General features: G+C 41.8%; 1 protein-coding gene across 11 annotated transcripts in view; it reads left to right on the forward strand.

The window, feature by feature from the left end:
- Positions 1-17861, forward strand: part of sanbr (SANT and BTB domain regulator of CSR) — a 730291-nt gene that overhangs the window by 627456 nt on the left and 84974 nt on the right. For all 11 annotated transcript variants that reach the window (XM_087991419.1, XM_087991418.1, XM_087991417.1 and 8 more), the window contains 2 exons: positions 1987-2110; positions 8493-8645. In XM_087991419.1, coding sequence (XP_087847545.1) covers positions 1987-2110; positions 8493-8645 — 277 coding nt within the window. The remainder of the gene's footprint in view (positions 1-1986; positions 2111-8492; positions 8646-17861) is intronic.

A 17861-nucleotide genomic window follows, 5' to 3' on the forward strand; every position in this document is an offset into this window, starting at 1 on the left:
GAGTAATTGACAATTTTAAAAAATGTTAATTGTGGAGGGTGGGTGCTGATGCAGTGGTTGGCTGAGCTAAATAATTAAAGGTTGGTAGCTAAAAGTGTATTTGAGTAATGTACAGCTTTTTAAGGGTTGTTTTGGCTATGGTGTAGGTACGTTGTACAAGAAGGAAAGATAGGATAACTAATGCCACAGCTCCCTCAGTGAAGAAAGAGTGAAGAGAATAAGATGAAGCAGTAAAAGAGAGGATATAACAAATGTCCAGTTGATGTTACGAATGAGAACCAGGCTGAATATAGGAAAATTAGAAAGGAAATAAGAGGAGCGAGTGTGGTTTGCAGATGCTGGCGAAGTCAAAGTCAATTAAGTGTGGTGCTGGAAAGAGCACTGCAGGTCAGACAGTTTCTGAGGAGCAAAAAAGTCAATGTTTTGGGCGTAACCCTTCATTAGAACTGGACTCAGTCTTTTTTGACTCTGACTTCTCCAGCATCTGCAGTCTTCACTATCTCCTAGTTGCTGCAAACCATACTGCGAAGCCTCTTCCAAGGATGCCCACTTTGAAGAGGTTTTCCTACTCCCTCCAGCCCAGTCCTGATGAAGATAATAAGAGGGACAAAAACAGAGTATGGGAATAAACTAGCAACTAATATAAAGGAATCCTAAGTCTCTTATAGGCTTATAAATAGTTGAAGGTAGCAAAATGAGGATTGGTGCTAATTAGGGACCAGAAAGGAGACCAATGGAGACAGAGAGCATGTTTGAAATCCTAAATGAGTATGCTTACATCTGTCTTTACCAAGGAAGAAGAGACTGCTAAAGTAATAGAAATGGAGGAGGTAGTTGAGATACTGGATGAGCTAAAAATGATAATCTGGAGATATTGGAAAGTCTGGCTGCACTTATAGTTGGTGAGTCACCAAGTCTAGCTGGGATGCATCATGGGTTGCTTTGGAAAGTAAGGATGAATATTGTCCATATTCTTCTAATCCTTTTCAGATATGGGACTGATACCAAGGGGATGGAGAATTGCAAATATTATCATTTTGTTCAAAAGTGTGTGAGGATAAGCTAAGGGTGACAAGCCAATCAATTTAGCCTTGATGGGAAGTATGTAAAAAAGGATAATATTGGACAAAGTTAAGTCATTTGGACAAATGTGGATTATTTGTATTAAGATGGTGTTGATTTGTTAAAGACAAATCATGTTCATTTAGCTTGATTGAGTCTTTAGATGAGGTGACAGAGGGTTAACAAGGGTAAAATAGTTGATGTGGTACAAATGGACACAAAATATATTTGATTAAGTTCGAAAGTCTGTAAAGTTGAAATCCATGGAATAAAAGGCACAGTAGTAGTGCAAATCGAAAATTGGCCAAAAGGAAACCAACAGTAGTGGCAAATGCCTTTTTTATTCCCAATAATTTCCCAAAACCTATGCACATCTCTTTCTGCGTGTTTAGAATTAGAATCCCTTCAGTGTGGAAATAGGCCCTTCAGCCCAACAAGTCCACATTTACCCTCCAAAGAGTAATCCACGCAGACCCAATCCCTTACCCAATATTTACCCCTGACTAATGCACCCAACCTACATCTCTCTGAACACTATGGGCAATTTAACATGGCCAATTCACCTAACCCACACATCTTTGGACTGTGGGAGGAAACCAGGACACCTGGACGAAACCCACACAGACACTGGGAGACTGTGCAAATTCTACACAGACCGTCGCCCATGGCTGGAATCGAACCTGGGTCCCTGGTACTGTGAGGAAACAGTGCTAACGACTGAGCCACTGTGCCACCTTTATGTATTTGACCAAGTTTTTTGTCATCCCTTCTAATACCTCCCCTCTGCCTTTGAATCTATATCCTACCTCTGTTTGGAAAGTATGTAACAGCTGTTTATATTAAAGATATTGTATAAATACAATTTGCTTTTCTTAAAGCATCTTGGGTGAGTCCTGAACAGTAAATTGTTTTTGCCTCTTTTAGAGATAAAAGCTGGGATGTGCATGACTATCTTAACAGTCTTTATGAAGAGCTGAAGTCTTGGCAAGACGTATACTGGCGTTTGTGGGGAACTATAAATTGGTTGCCTTGCACAAGATGCAAAAAAGTAAGTTTTGATTTTTACTTGCATATTAGTGGATGCAAATTTTAAGAAGTATACTTTAAAACTTTTTTTAATAAATAACTTGCAGTTGTGATTTATTTTTAACCTAATTATACAAGCTGAAGTTTAAACAAGTGATGCTATGGAATTGTAACCCGCATGGACCTACCTGAAGTATTGTGTGTAGTTCTGGTCATCACACATTATGTAGGAAGGATCTAATTGCACTAGAAGGGTTGCAAAGGCGATGGATGCTGCCTGGGATGGAGCATTTCAGCATTGAAGAGAGGCTAGATAAGCTCTGATTGCCTTCTTTAGAGCAGAGAAGGTGGAGGGGGAGCCTGATAGAGATATATAAGATTAAGGAACATGCACAGGGTGAATAGAAAGTAGCTGTTTCCCTTAGTCGAAGGAACAATAACAAGGGAGCATAATTATAAAGTGGAAGGTGGGAGTTTTAGTGGACATTTGAGTAAAAATAGTTTTCACCCAGAGGGTACTGGGCATCTAGAATGCATTGCCTGAAAGCATAGTTGAGGCAGGAAACCTCACAACATTGAAAAAATATTTGAATGAGCACTTCAAGTTTCATAACATTCAAGGCTATGAGCCTAGTGCGAGAAAATGGGACAGGTAGAATATTTTTGGAAATTGATATATTTTTGGCATATTGATTGACTGAACAGCCTCTTCTGTATTATATGATTGTATGAGCTAATTCTTGGTCCCCTTTCTATTACTTACTCATACTGCCCTCAGTGACATCATTCAAAAACAGTTCATGTTCCAGATGTCCTCTGATGACAGCCAACTTTACCTCACCACCACCTCTCTTAATCTATTGACTTTAAATTGTCAGAAATTTCCTCCAGTTAAATATTGAGAATACTGAATCCATTGTCTTCCAACCACAACATGAAATCAACTCCTCTGCTACAGTCTGCATTCCCTTTCCTGTCAACTGTCTGAAGCTGATACACAAGTTTGCAACTTTGATGCTATATCTGATTCCAAATTTTGTTTTAAACCACATATTTGTGCATCACAAGACCTTCTTCTCTTAGCTGTGCAACAATGCCTGACATTGCCCTGTATCAGCTCCTCTACTGCTGAAACCCTCCAGTGGTGTCTTTGATTCTTTCGGACTTAACTATTCTAATGCACTCCTGGCTGGCTTCCCACATTCTACTTTGTGCCACATCCATGATCCATCAAATATATATTCCTGAACATACGTTCAAATACAGGGATTGGTGCTCTGCAGAAGAAAGCAATGTGTCCAGGCAATGCACCTCTTTTGAATTAAACTGGAGGGGATTTTAATTTTAATTTTAATTTTAATTATACCTGAATTTTAATAAAAATCAGCTAAGTCTCAATTTCAGAGTTCCATGAAGGGATTCTCTCGAGCAATTCTCTTGCTCAACTTATGTACATATCCATCTCTGTGGCATTGCACTGTCACTATTGTGGGCTCACCAGTAGTGAAAATATTCAAACCACAGGACCTTCAGGGATTTCTGCCACTAGCACTAAACTAAAAGCTCAACTCTGCAGCAGGTCAAGTTTGCCAGCCATGAATAACCATTCACAGTACGTTGGAAATAGAAGCATACATTTTTATATATGTTGCTACTTTATATCATCACCCGTTTGGCTGTCATTGTAATTGCCGTGATAAGAATTGAGCTACACAAGCTATGCATCCTTAGAATCAGATCATGCTAGAATCCTGTTTAAAGAAGTCCTACTTTCTCCCTTCTGTCTAGCATAGCATAGTATCCTGTTGTTATTATTCAGTGTGGAAGCACTCCAAAGTTGGAAAGCCCTCAAACAGTTGAAAATGTTAATTTTTATTGAACAACAGGAAAAGCAAACACGAAAAAGAAACCCAAAAAAACTGCCAAATAAAAGCCAAGTACTGCAGATGGTAGAATGCTGAAATAAAAACTGAAAGTGTTGGAGAAACTTGGGAAATTTGGCAGCATCAGTGGAGAGAGAAACTATTATGGATCAGACCAGCTCTTCCCACAGATGCTGCCCTCTCCTGCCCTACCCAATATAGTAAGGCGATAACCTAGACCCTAACTTTTACATCGGTTTAAGGCAAGTGTGATGTTCTGTGTTCTAGATGTGATTTGATTGATCCACAGTAAATTTTAATCAACACACACTTTATTCTTATCACACAATGAAAATATAAAAGAAAAATTGGCATAACTTTAACTCAATTGAAATACTAAACAAGATAATGTATTACTTGAGGTTTGTGTAAAGATTTGTAGCTTGGGTGTCAGTTGCAGTTGTTGTGGATATGTTCACGAGCTGCGAATTTGGTTTGCAGATGTTTTGCCCCCTCTCTGACATCGTCAGTGATGTGGAGCATCCTGTGAAATGTTGCTGTACCGAGTCAGTTGGAATTTATTAGGTTTTGTTCCCACTGCTTCCTTTTGTTCGTTGCAGTGGGTCTAGGTCAAAGTCCGAGTCTGTGGATGAGTACTAAGATTCTCGGAATTCTCTGCTTCTCCTCTGTTTGGCTTGTCCAATTATTGTTGTGTTGTCAGAGTCAAATTTGTGGTCCTTGACGTCTGTTTGTATAGATACTAAAGATAGCTGGTTGTGGCATTTAGTGGCTGGTTGATGTAATAAGATAAGCCAAACAGTGGACAATCAGAGAATTCCTAGAAACTTGGCACTCATCATTAAGCATGAACACATATATATTCTTGTGCGATGGGATTTGAATAAGTAATACGAGCAGAAGTAGACCATACAACTGATCAAATTTGCTCTGCTGTTCAGTGTAAATGTAGCTGAATTTGTAGTTTCAGCTCTACCTTTTAGCCCAATTCCAATATTTCTTGATTCACTGAGGGACCTAAAATTGGTCTGTCTCAGAGTTCAAAGTATTCAGTGATGGTACTTCTATAAGCCTCTGGGGTAACAATGTCCAAAGATTCACATTCCTTTATGTGAAGAAGTTTCTTCTCATTCCAGTAGTAAACTATTGTTTCCTTATCTTGAGACTGCTTCCTTTTTTTCTAGATTCACCAGTCAGTGGCAGCAATGTTGTAGTCCGCAAAAGACCAGACAAATCCAACTCAACATTCCTTCAATCTACTTTTGATAGCGAAAGCAGATTTTAAAATTTAATCTATTTTTCAAATCAACCTGTTCAGAGATTTTATTATATATTATAAATAGGGATGAGGTCCTGTTGAGTGATTGTAGAGAGCTAAGAAAAACATTAAAAACCAGGACCTCAATGGTGGTAATTTCTGGATTACTTCCAGTGTCTTGTGCTAGTGGGGGTAAGAACAGGAGGATATGCCAGATAAATGCATGACTGAAGAGTTCGGATTTGGATTCTTAGATCATTGGGATATTTTCTGGGGCAGAGGTGACCTGTTCAAGACGGACGGGTTGCACCTGAACTGGAGTGGGACCAATATCCTGGCAGGCATTTTTGCTAGTGCTATAAGGGAGGGTTTAAACTAGATTGGCGGTGGGGGGTGGGGGGGGGGAAGGATCCTGAACATCAAGGGTGCAAGTGCCAGGTTGGACGCAGATACACTAATCAGAAATAGCAAGTTGAAGTGACAGGTCAGGCTGGAACATGACAGCGAGTGAGGAATACCTGTTGGATTAAATTGCATCTATTTCAATGCAAGAGGGCTGACAGGTAAGGCTGATGAACTCAGTGCGTGGATAGGTATGTGAGACTGAGATATTATAGCCATTATAGAAACAAAGCTAAGGGAGGGACAGGACTGGCTATTTAATGTGCCTGGGTACAGGTACTTAGGTGGGACAGGTGGAGAAAAGAGGGAAGGGGGAGCTGCACTTTCGATTAAGGAGAGTATAACAGTGGTAGTCAGAGGTAAAATAACTGAGGAATCATCCTGTGAGGCTTTGTGGGTGGAGATAAGAAATAATAAGAGAATAGGCTCATATTGGTCAATGGGAATTAGAGAAACAAATATGCAGGGAGACTGGGGAGTAATAAGATTGTCATAGTGGGGGATTTTAACTTTGGGACTGGGACTGCAATAGCATTAAGGGCTTGGATGGGGTGGAATTAGTTAAGTGTGTTCAGGAAAGTTTCCTCAAGTACTATATAGAAGGCCCTCCTCAGAAAGGGACAAAACTTGACCTAATCATAGGAAATAGGGCCGGATAAGTGACTGAGATGACAGTGAGGAGCACTTTGGGATCAGTGACGATAAAGGAGAAAGTGAGGTCTGCAGATGCTGGAGATCAGAGCTGAAAATGTGTTGCTGGAAAAGCGCAGCAGGTCAGGCAGCATCCAGGGAACAGGAGAATCGACGTTTCGGGCATAAGCCCGAAGAATTCCTGAAGAAGGGCTTATGCCCGAAACATCGATTCTCCTGTTCCCTGGATGCTGCCTGACCTGCTGCACTTTTGCAGCAACACATTTTCAGATCAGTGACGATAGTTCTCTTAATTTTAAATTACTATTGGAGAGGGACAAAACTGGTTCACAGGTTCAAGTTCTAAATTGGGGGAAAGGTGAATTTTGATGGAATTAGACAGGAGCTTGCAGAGATTGATTGGAGTAGTTTGTTTGCAGGCAAAGGGACATTTGACAAGTAGAAGGCCTTTAAAAGATAGCTAGAATTAACGGTTTTTATGTTCATGAGAGGGTGAAGGACAAAGTTGGCAGGGGGAGGGAACCCTGAATGACAGGAGAAAATGAGGCTTTGACCAGAAAAAAATGGGTCCAGTACAGGCAGTTGGTATTAAGGAAATCCCTGGAGGTATATAGGGGATATAGGAGTTTACTGAAGAAGAAAATCAGGAGGGTAAAAAGGGGACACAAGATAGCTTTGACTGAGAAGATTAGGGGGTGAATCCAATGAGATTCCTTAAATATATTAAAAGGAAAAGAATTAGTAAGAGTGAATAGAATCAAGGACCAAAGTGGGCCTGTATGTATGGAACCACAGGAGATGGGCGAGGTCTTCAATGAATAGTTCTCCTCTGTGTTTACCATGGAGAAAGACATGAAAACTTGGGAATTTGGGGAAGTTAGTGGTGATATCTTGGGGAGAGCTCGTATCACTGTAGAGGACGTGTTGTACATATTAGAATGCATGAAGGATCTCTTGGTCCTGACCAGATATATCCAAGAACCTTGCAAGAGGCTAGAGAAGAAATTATGGGGCCCCTGGCTGATATAATGATGAGGTCTTGGAAGACTTACGTAGAGGATAGCGAATATTGTGCCGTTATTCAAGAAGGGCTGCAAAAAATCCCACTATAGACCAGTAAGCCCAACATCTGTGGTCGGTTCGTTATTTGAAAAGATTCTGAGGGATAAGATGTACATGCATTTGTAAAGACAGGGTTTGATTAGGAGTAGTCAGCATGGGAGATCATGCCTCACAAATTTGTTAGCTTTTTTTTGATGACGTGACCAGGAAGGTTGACGAGAACAGGGCAATAGACATAGTCTATATGAATTTGAGTAAGGCCTTTGATAAGTTTTGACATGGTAGGGTGCCCTGTATGGTTAGATCACATGGAATCCAGAGAGAGCTGGCAAACTGTATACACAGTTGGCTTAATGGTAGGGAGCAGAGGGTTATAGTGAGAGGAAGCTTGTTGGACAGGAGGCCTGTGACTCATGGTATGCCTCGAGTCAGTGCTGGGCCCCTAGCAATCTATATCAATGACTTGGATGAGAATGTACAAGGCATGATTTAGTAAAGTTGCAGATAACACTAAAATAGGCAGTATCATAGTGAGGAAGGTTATCAGAAATTGCAGCAGGATTTTCATCAGCTGGAGAAGTGGACTGAGAAATGGCATATGGAGTTTAATATAGACAAGTGTGAGATCTTGCATTTTGGAAAGTCAAATCAAGGTAGGAGCTTCATGGTGAATGGTAGGGTTTAAAGGAATGTAGTGGAACAGAGGGACCTAGGAGTTCAGGTTCACAGTTCTCTAAAAGTGGAGTCATAGGTAGACAAGGCAGTGAAGAAGGCTTTTGGCACAGTGGCCTTCATAGTCAGGGCATGGAATATAGAAGCTGGGGAGTTATGTTGCAGTTATACAGGACATTGGTGAGGCCGCATTGTGGAGTATTGTGTTCAGTTTAAATTCCAGAAAATATAGATATAATTGACTCAGCCTCAACATTTGCTTACACTTCCTGATTTATATTTAATTAGTCTTTTACTGAAACAAGTCTGTTTAATATATTAATTAATTCACTGTGGAATTACAATTGAAGTAAATTAAAATGATGAGCGAATATGTGTGAAACCAAAATAACCAGCCTCCAAAGGTTATTTTTCAAATCAGTGTGATACAAAAAAATTAAAATTGATATTGCTATTGCTACCATTTCAATTTGTTTCAGGTTTTCCAATGCACTGAACTCTCCCACTGCCAGTATCACCCAGAACAAGTGATGTATCCTTCGATAAACAATCAGTTGACCACTCCAGGAATTGGGTACTATCCTTGCTGTAAGCAGAAGGTCCTACGGTTTGATCCTCTTCAAACAAATACTGTAAGTATGAAAGTAGACAAAAAGTTAGATATACACTATTAATGCAATACTAGAAATATATTAAGCCGGAGATGTTCACAACCCAGAAGGAGGTTAGATTGCCTGTGTTGACAGCTGTAGTTCTAGTCTCCTTGTATTTAAACCTGTTTTCAATTTGTACTCCATTCTGTTTCTGCATGAAATGTAGGATTAGAAATTGGTCTGTGGCAGTTCCATGAGTCACTATCTGCAACCTATTTGGACCTGTTTCCATGGAGAGAGAGTCTCATTTATTTAATTGTAATGTTGGTCTGAACAGGGCCTGTACTGCTAGCTGTCTGAGCACTCAACAAGGGCCAAGCAGCATAAGAACGTAGCAATTGCTGCAGCTAGCTTGGCTCATTTTAAGGGTATTCTGTTTCTCTTAAAAGAGAACTGCATTTACTGAGCTGGGCTGCTGCTGGATGCTATTTCTGCAGTTCTGAGAAAGAAAAATGGAACGCTTGGGAAGAGAGAGGGCTTCCAGGTATATGAATGTGTTGCTAAAATCCTTAGACATCAAAATGGATTTGAGGAGGACACTATGGTTGTTTCTGCAGGATAAAGAGCTCTCGAGGACCACCCTCTGAAGGGGTTGGAACAGGTGGCCAGCTAGCTCCATTCTCAGTCTGGGGCCAAGAGTTTGTCATTCCACAAGATGCCTAACAACATTAATGGTCAAGGTCAGCGTGTACGTCTCCACTTGACATCTCCTCTCACCACACCACCAGCATCTAAAGGTGATCAATACCCAACACCTATATCACTCACCCTTTAGCAGTCCTTGACACTCAGAACTCATGTTGAACATCCAGATACTTCATTTCACCCTTACACATTTCAATAAAGCCAGTATCAAATCAGCTATCACTGCTTCCATCCACCTCCAGCTATTCAATTGTGATAGCCATATCACCTGAATACAGTGCATCACAATTATTGACCTTCTGCCCTCTCTTGCAGGTGGCACAAAAAGAAAGAGAGCAAAGCAGAACCAGTGGGAGCCAAGAATGTTTCCACCTCCTGAGATCTATGGAGGTAATGGTTTTCTGCATTATTGGTCTGGCTATGACAAACCCCATGGCATCTGATTTTGTTGAGAACATTCAGGATGGCAGTACCACTGTTGAACTCTCAGCTCACCCTCATCCTACTATCTGGTATGATGAGTAAGCTGCAGGTGGTGTGACCATGGACGTTTGCCTCTCGCCTCACCCAACCTTTCTTTTCTGAATTCCTGCTTTCAAGCATTCAGTAGCTGCCACCTTTCAGCCACACCAGCACTCCCTGGAGAAGAGAGAGCAACAGCATGCACAGCAGTTATGAAGAGGTTTCATCACTTGACCTGACGCAGATAGCGTTACAGTTGACAATGGAGGAATGCATCTTTCCACTAGTCCAACTACATAATGAGTCATAATATAAAATAAAAAATACTTTTTCTACTTATCAAGATGAACAATTAAATATTTTATGTAGCATTTTAAACAACAGGATCCATCAACCAGGTTTCTTAAACACACCAAAAGGATTATTATCAAAACCAATTACTACAACATACACAGTGGTCATAAATATCACACACACACACACACACACACACACACACACAGTCTCTCTTCAAGAAAAGAGAAAATACTGATTTCTCTGAGAGATTTGGCTTTCTGAAAAATATCACTAGCCAGTGGGTTAAGCTTGAAGGATGAAACATAGAATATTGCTAGGCAGATGTGGGTACTGCAGATGCAGGAAATTAGACTCAAGATTAGAGTGGTGCTGGAAAAGCATAGCAGGTCAGGTAGCATCCGAAGAGCAGGAAAATTGACGTTTCGGGCAAAAGCCCTTCATTAGGAATGTCTATTGCTCTGACTGGTGTGTTCTAGTCAGTAAATATGGGCAGGAAATGCAAACACATTTCTACAAACATATTTTCAAAAGAATAAATAGGTTTCACTGTGAACTCTGATTTTGTTCTCAGAAATGAGAGATCACCTAGCAAATCATTCTTAATAAGCTCCCCTTCAATTCTGCTTTTTCTCAGCAGGCCTCCATCCAGTTTAGCTAGATTAAAGAAAAGCACACCTCCAAGCCTATTATTGTTCCAAATGAACCACAATAGGAGTCTACAGTGAAGCATACATTTATCACCAGTTGCATCATTTACGGAAGTCTTGTTTTTAAAAAAAGGTTCCAGTGTTCACAGGGAAATTTCAATGACTTGTTTCAAAGAAACCACCGCAGGCATTTTCACAAAATCTGAAATAAATCCCTCAAAATTTAATCCTCCAAGAAATATCAAACATGAAATGTCTTCATAATAGTAGCTACAAGCTCAGACACTGGTAGCACTTAGAGTCAAGCGTAGAATTGGGGTCAGCAGATATTTTCTAGTCAGTAGGCTGTATATCTGGGGGAAAAAACTAGTATATGTGGCAAAATGTGGCGCCAGAAAAGCACAGCCAGTCAGGCAGTATCTGAGGAGTAGGAGAGTTGACGTTTTGAGTATAAGCTCTTCACCAGAAATGTGAGGGGGAGCCCATGGGGGCTGAGAGATAAATGGGAGGGGGATGGGACTGAAACTGAGGGCAAGGTAGCTCGGAACACAATAGGTAGATGGAGTGTAGGGGTGATGGTGATAGGTCAGAGCGGATATGTGGGAAGGAAATGGACAGGTAGGACAGTTCAAGAGGGCAGTGCCCAATTGGAGGGTTGGACCTGGGTTAAGATGGGGGGAGGGAAGATGAGCAAACTAGTGAAATCGACATTGATTTATGGTTAGAGGGTCCCAAGGTGAAAGATGAGGCGTTCTTCCTCTTGTTGTCAGGTGGCTAGGATTTGGCACTGGAGGGCGCCCAGGAATTGCATGTCTTTGGTTGAGTGGGAGGGGGAGTTGAAGTGGTTGGCCACAGGGTGGTGGGGTTGTTCAGTGCATGCGTACTAGAGATGTTCTCTGAAATGTTCTGTGACTTGGCATCCTGTCTCCCCAATGTAGAGGAGATCACATCAAGTGCAGCAGACACAGTAGATGAGGTGTTTGGATGTGCAAGAAAATCTCCGCCAAATGTGGAAGGATCCTTTGGGGCCTTCAATGGAGGTGAAGGGAGAGGTGTGGGCACAGGTTTTACACATCTTGGGGTGGCAAGGGAAGATGCTGGGAGAGGAGGGTGGGTTGGTGGGGAGGCGTGGACCTAACGATGGAGTTGCAGAGGAATGGTCTCTGCCGAATGCTGAAAGGCATGGAGAGGCAAACATATCTCTGGTGGTGGGGTCTGACTGTCGGTGGCGGAAATGGCAGAAGATGATGTGTTGTCTCTGGAGTTTGGTGGGGTGGAAAGTGAGGAGCAGGGGGTTTCTACTCTTGTTGTGGTTGGATCGGTGGGGTTCAAGGGTGGAGGTGCAAGAAGTGGAGGAGATGCACTGAAGAACATTGTTGATCATGTGGGAGGGGAAATTGCAGTCCTTGAAGTAGAAGGCCATCTGGGATGTTATGGAGTTGAATTGACCCTCCTGGGAGCAGATGTGGCAGAGACGGATGAATTGGTAGTAAGGGATGGCATTTTTACAGGAGGTAGGTGGGAGGAGGTGTAGTCCAGGTAGCTGTGGGAGCCGGGTTTGAAGTAGATGTCCATGTTGAGTCAATCGCAAGAAATGGAGATGGAGAGGTCCAGGAATGGGAGGGAGGTGTCCAAGATGGTCCAGGTGAACTTGAGGTCAGGGTGGAAGATGTTTGTGAAGTTGACAAACTGTTCAACCTCCTCGTGGGAGCACAAGGTGGCGTGATTACAGTCATCAATGTGGCGGAGGAAAAGGTGGGGAATGGTGCCAGCATAACTGCGGAAGATGGACTGTTCCACATACCCAACGAAGAGGCAGGCATAGCTGGGGCCCATGAGGGTGCCCATGGCTACTCCTTTGGTGTGAAGGAAGTGGGAGGATTCGAAGGAGAAATTGTTGAGGGTGAGGACCACTTCAGGCAATCGGATGAGTGTGTTCGTGGTGGAAGTGTACAGATTGGGTAAGTGGGAGAGGAAGAAACCAAGTGCTTAGAGGCCTTCGTTATGGCGAATGCCGCGATATTGACTGCCTCAACCTGTCCACTCGTCTCCAATCCCTCTGCTCCAACCTCAACCTCACCATTAACCAGCTGACAAGGGGGAGCACAGTGGTAGTTTGGCACACTGACCTGTACACTGCTGAAGCTAGGCGCCAACCCATGGACACCTCCTGCCCCCTCGGCCACAACCTCACTTCCCCTCACTAAGCTATCATCTCCCAGACCATCCACAACACCTTCCACTCCACCCTCCACTCCGAACTGTCACCATCAGCCCCCACCTTCATCTATCTACCTATCACATTCTTAACTACCTTTCCCTAGATCTAACCCCATCACATTTATCTCTTAGCCCCCTTGCCCTCTCCCCATTTCTGACAGAGAGCTTATGCTTGAAACATGAACTCTCCTGTTCCTCAGATGCTGCTTTACTGTCTGTGCTTTTCCAGCCTCTCAATTTTGACTCTAATCTCTAGCATCTGCAGTCCTCACTTTCTCCAAGTATATGTGGCAGCTTTACATTACTTACAGTGTGGAAACAGGCCCTTCGGCCCAACAAGTCCACACCGACCCGCCGAAGCGCAACCCACCCAGACCCATTCCCCTACATTTACCCCTTAACCTAACACTACGGGCAATTTAGCATGGCCAATTCACCTAACCTGTACATTTTTGGACTGTAGGAGGAAACCGGAGCACCCGGAGGAAACCCACGCAGACAGAGGTGCAGAAAAGTTCTGCTGCAGGAAACTCCAAAATGTACTAGGACTGGTTGAGGGACAGTGCTGATAAGGGTATATCCCAAGAAACTGCAAGGATTAGTTAGGCTACCAGTCAGCCCCCAGACCAGGCTGCAAAAGTCCTCTGCCCTTCCTGTATTTGGATGATGGGATGGTAAGTAGCAAGTGAAATTCACACCAAATAGGATCAAAGTAATGATCTGCAACAAAACAATCTCACTACCCCCCCCTAACATACAATGGCAGTAGCATTGCGGATTTCCTCCAGGACCGGCATCCTATGGCTCACCATTGACCAGCTACGTCAATAGTGTGAAAAGAGTCAAAGGCTGGAAATTCTATGGTAAGTAACTCAATTCCCAAGTTCCCAAACTCTGTCCTCTGGCTGAGTACAATATTTTCAATAGAAATATGGGAAGAGCAACAAACAATGACCTTGCCAGTAATACTCCTGATCAAAAACAAAACTAATGGAAAAGACATCTGCAGTACTTGAGTTTACAATGGCAGAAATTATTCTACATTGTCTTACCTGCATTCTTGGTGCTTGGATCTTTATTAAGGTTAGTGCTGAGTATCTTGCAGTTGTATTTCAGTAAGTGATGAGTGAATATATTGAATGGACCCACAGAATCTAAGTTTGCAAATAAAGTCTCTAGTCTACTAAGAGAGCTGAGTGATATCAAGCCAGAGTCAATTTTGATTCTTCAAATGCAATCAGAATGCCCACACTAATGCTTTTTCCAGTATGGAAAGCTGTATTCAGATTATGTTGCTGATCTCTTTACATGATTTTTATTTGTCCGAAGTCAATCAGAACTGTTGGTAATTTTAAGGTGCTGTTGATTAAATCTTCCCTTATACCTGCCAACTATATCTGCAAAGTTGCTGGAAGTGTAAATGATAATGGTGCAGGGAAACTAGGCACCACGGTTCTTAGTGAACAATAAACGTGTATATCCTTAACCAATCAGAGTTTAGGGTTATGAAATAAGCAGTGGAAAAACTAAAAGGAAAGTAAAAGGTCAAGCTGTTGAATTCAGGGGCAAATCAGACACCAAAAGAGGGGAGAAAAGATTGAATGAGAGAAAGATTGAATGAATAAGGAACAGCAAAATAAAATTAAATACACAAGTTATTTTTAAAGCCTGTTTAAATACCTGGAAGCTGAAACTTCAGACTAATCATCAAATCATGGAATAGTTACAGGACGGAATGAGGCCTTTCAACCCATCGTGTCTTTTCTGGCCCTTTGCAGGAACAAGTGTGTAATACAGTCGGTTCTGTTATATGTAACGTGGTAGTTCCGTTCTCATGCAATTCCATGTATACGAAAATCGCGTAGTAGCAGCACCATTTAAACTAATGGTGCCAGACTCGCATTATAAGCAGTACCCATTTTAAAAGTTGGTGGTTTAGAAACTGTATCCCAATTCGTCAATCGCACTATAGCGAATTTGCATTAACGAAACAAGCGTTACAGCAGAACGACCAGTGTTTAAAATGTGTGATTCTCTGGCATCACACCAAGCCCAAGGTTGGAAAATTATGTCATATGCTTCTGCAATATCTAGGTCCAGTACTTGATGAGTTGTTGGAGAATGCATTGATGCTGATATTGGCTGCTCTGCAACACTTTGAAGTTTGCATCACATATGAACAGGATAGTTAAAAAGATGTTTGGCAAGCTTGCCTTCATTGCTTAGTCCTTTGAGTACAGGTATAGGGAATTGGGAAGTCATGTTGAGGTTGTACAGGTCGTTGGTGAGGCATCTAAGCTGGAGAAGGTTCAGAAGAGATTTACCAGGATGTTGTGAGGTATGGAAGGTTTCAGTTATAAAGAAAGACTGGATATGTTGGGACTTTATTCACTGGAGCATAGGAGGTTGAAAGGCAATCTTGTAGAGGTTTATAAAATAATGAGAAGTATAGACAGAGTTAATGATCGTTGCCTTTACCCTAAGATGAGGATTTCAAGACTAGCAGGCATGTTTTCAAGGTGAAAGGAGAAAGATTTAAAAAAAAAAGATATGTGGGGCAAATTTTTTTAGAGGGTGGTTCGCATGTGGAATGAACTTCCTGAGCAAGTGGTGGATGTGGGTACAATTACAACATTTAAAAGACATTTGGATAAGTACATGAATAAGACAGGTTTGGAGCAAAGCAACTCGTTTCACAAGACACAAAAATATACATTCAAGAGCAAAAATCCAATGAATAATTTATACCAAATGCTATTATAGAAATATTGGGCCATATTTTGTTAAAATAATTGAAAAGTTAGTGGCTACACTGTTATTAACACATAAATTGTGTAAGATCTCAGGTGAGAAACAGATACACCATGGAAAACCAAGATTGAAAAATTGTAGGCAGGTGTGACTAGTTTAGTTTGGGATTATGTTCGGCATGGACTCATTGAACCTGGTCTGTTTCCGTGCTCTATGACATTATAATTTAATTTTCCACATGACCTCAGTTGTTGAAGATGGGAATTCTGAGAACTGCCAGTCAATCTGATTGGATAGCAGTTCTGTAGTCCCAGCAGCACCAGAAATTGTGGTCAACAGGAATGGGACAGCAAGCCGTTTCCGAAGACTGATTTCCAGCGTCAAGGAACAAGTAACTATGGGGATCTCTGGGACCTGAGGCCTGTGTGTGGACAAAAATAGGGATGTTATTAAAAAGGCCAAGAAGCAGGGAGCACCCATGAGAACAAACCAAATAAAGTAGCACCATATGCTAAAAGGAGGCCATTGATAGAGGTACTGTTCCCCCTTTTCTGCCTGAAGCCTGAGAAAGGTCACTGTCTGGTCCTTTGAGTAATGTACCTTGAATAAGTCATCCATGTCACTAAATAAAATGCCAATTATCAAGCACAACCTACCAAGAACAGTGCAGCAATAACAGAAGGGATGGCGAATGAAAGTGGGAGGGAATTAAATAAAAATGGGCTTCTGAGGAGGGAGTCACTTTTTATATCCAGAAGTGCTATGACACATAACTGTTTTATTGTTCCCTATCATCGAATCACCCACACTTCCTGGTCAAAGATATTTTCCAAATCAACCTGTTCAGAGACGTTATTATAAACTACTGGAGCAGGTGAGATTTGAGCCTGGTCTGTCTGACTCACAGATAGGGGTACTACTGTTGCAACACTTTCTGGCCTTCTTCCCTGCTGCTAGATCCTGCCATCTTTTTGTGGGAAAGATTAAGGTTGTGTGTGAAACAGATTTTAAGTGGTCATTAACTGACCAATTAGAGCAAGGAAAGGTGAGTTGGTCTAGGCTTTCCCTTGATTAGATTAGATTAGATTATTTTACAGTGTGGAAACAGGCCCTTCGGCCCAACAAGTCCACACCGCCCCGCCGAAGCGCAACCCACCCATACCCCTACATTTACCCCTTACCTAACACTACGGGCAATTTAGCATGGCCAATTCACCTGACCTGCACATCTTTGGACTGTGGGAGGAAACCGGAGCACCCGGAGGAAACCCACGCAGACACGGGGAGAATGTGCAAACTCCATACGTCCACATTAAATGGTGAGGAGTTTGGGCGCTGCTGGAAAGACTATTTGAGGAATTTAATGGTCATTGTTTCCCCACCCACCAGCAAGCTTACCAGTGATCCCTTAAGTAACTCCATGAAGGACGATATCCTGTCACTAAGTCACCCTTTATATACAATTCAAGTGTAAATTACACTGACCTAGCTAGATGAGCCAGTTCCTGGAGTGAACAGAGCCCCAACACTCCTGTGTCAGCTAGGACTCCCTGATTGGGACTATTAACTTGGTCCAATCAAGGGACTGATACTCTACCTAGCTGACTTTTCTCTAATCACTACAGTCCCTTGTGAAATTGTGCACAAAATCTATCCATTGTCAGCAAAGTAACTTCTCAGTAAGACGACTAGGGCCCATTTCTGTAGCCTGTAACAACTAAACTGCCCAAGCTTCATGTTGGGCAAAATTCAGAACAGGTCACATGACTGTTACATTCTTCTATTTTACTATTTTAATCCAAAATTCAATTTGTGAATTTAATTTTTGTGACTGTATCAATGGTGATATTAACAGCAAGATGTCTTGCAATGCTAAAAGGAGATCAATGAAGCTAAAACTAGTTTTTCAATCTTGGCTTTTAATTGTGTGACTATTTGTTTCTCACCTGAGGTCTTGCACAATTTATGTGCTAATACCAGTGTGGCCACTAACCTTGCAATAATTTTAACAAAACATGGCCCAATATTTCTATAATAATATTTTGTATACATTTTTCACTATTTTTGGTGTTGAATGTATATTCTTGTATCTTGTCAAACTAATTGGAATATTGTGTGCAATTCTGGTCTCCCTGTTATAGGAAGGATGTTGTCGAACTTGAAAGGGTTCAGA

Source organism: Chiloscyllium plagiosum, unplaced genomic scaffold (genome assembly GCF_037043375.1).
Source record: "Chiloscyllium plagiosum isolate Xiang-an unplaced genomic scaffold, Cpla_swu_hap1 HiC_scaffold_10, whole genome shotgun sequence".
In the NCBI taxonomy this organism is placed as follows: Eukaryota; Metazoa; Chordata; class Chondrichthyes; order Orectolobiformes; family Hemiscylliidae; genus Chiloscyllium; species Chiloscyllium plagiosum.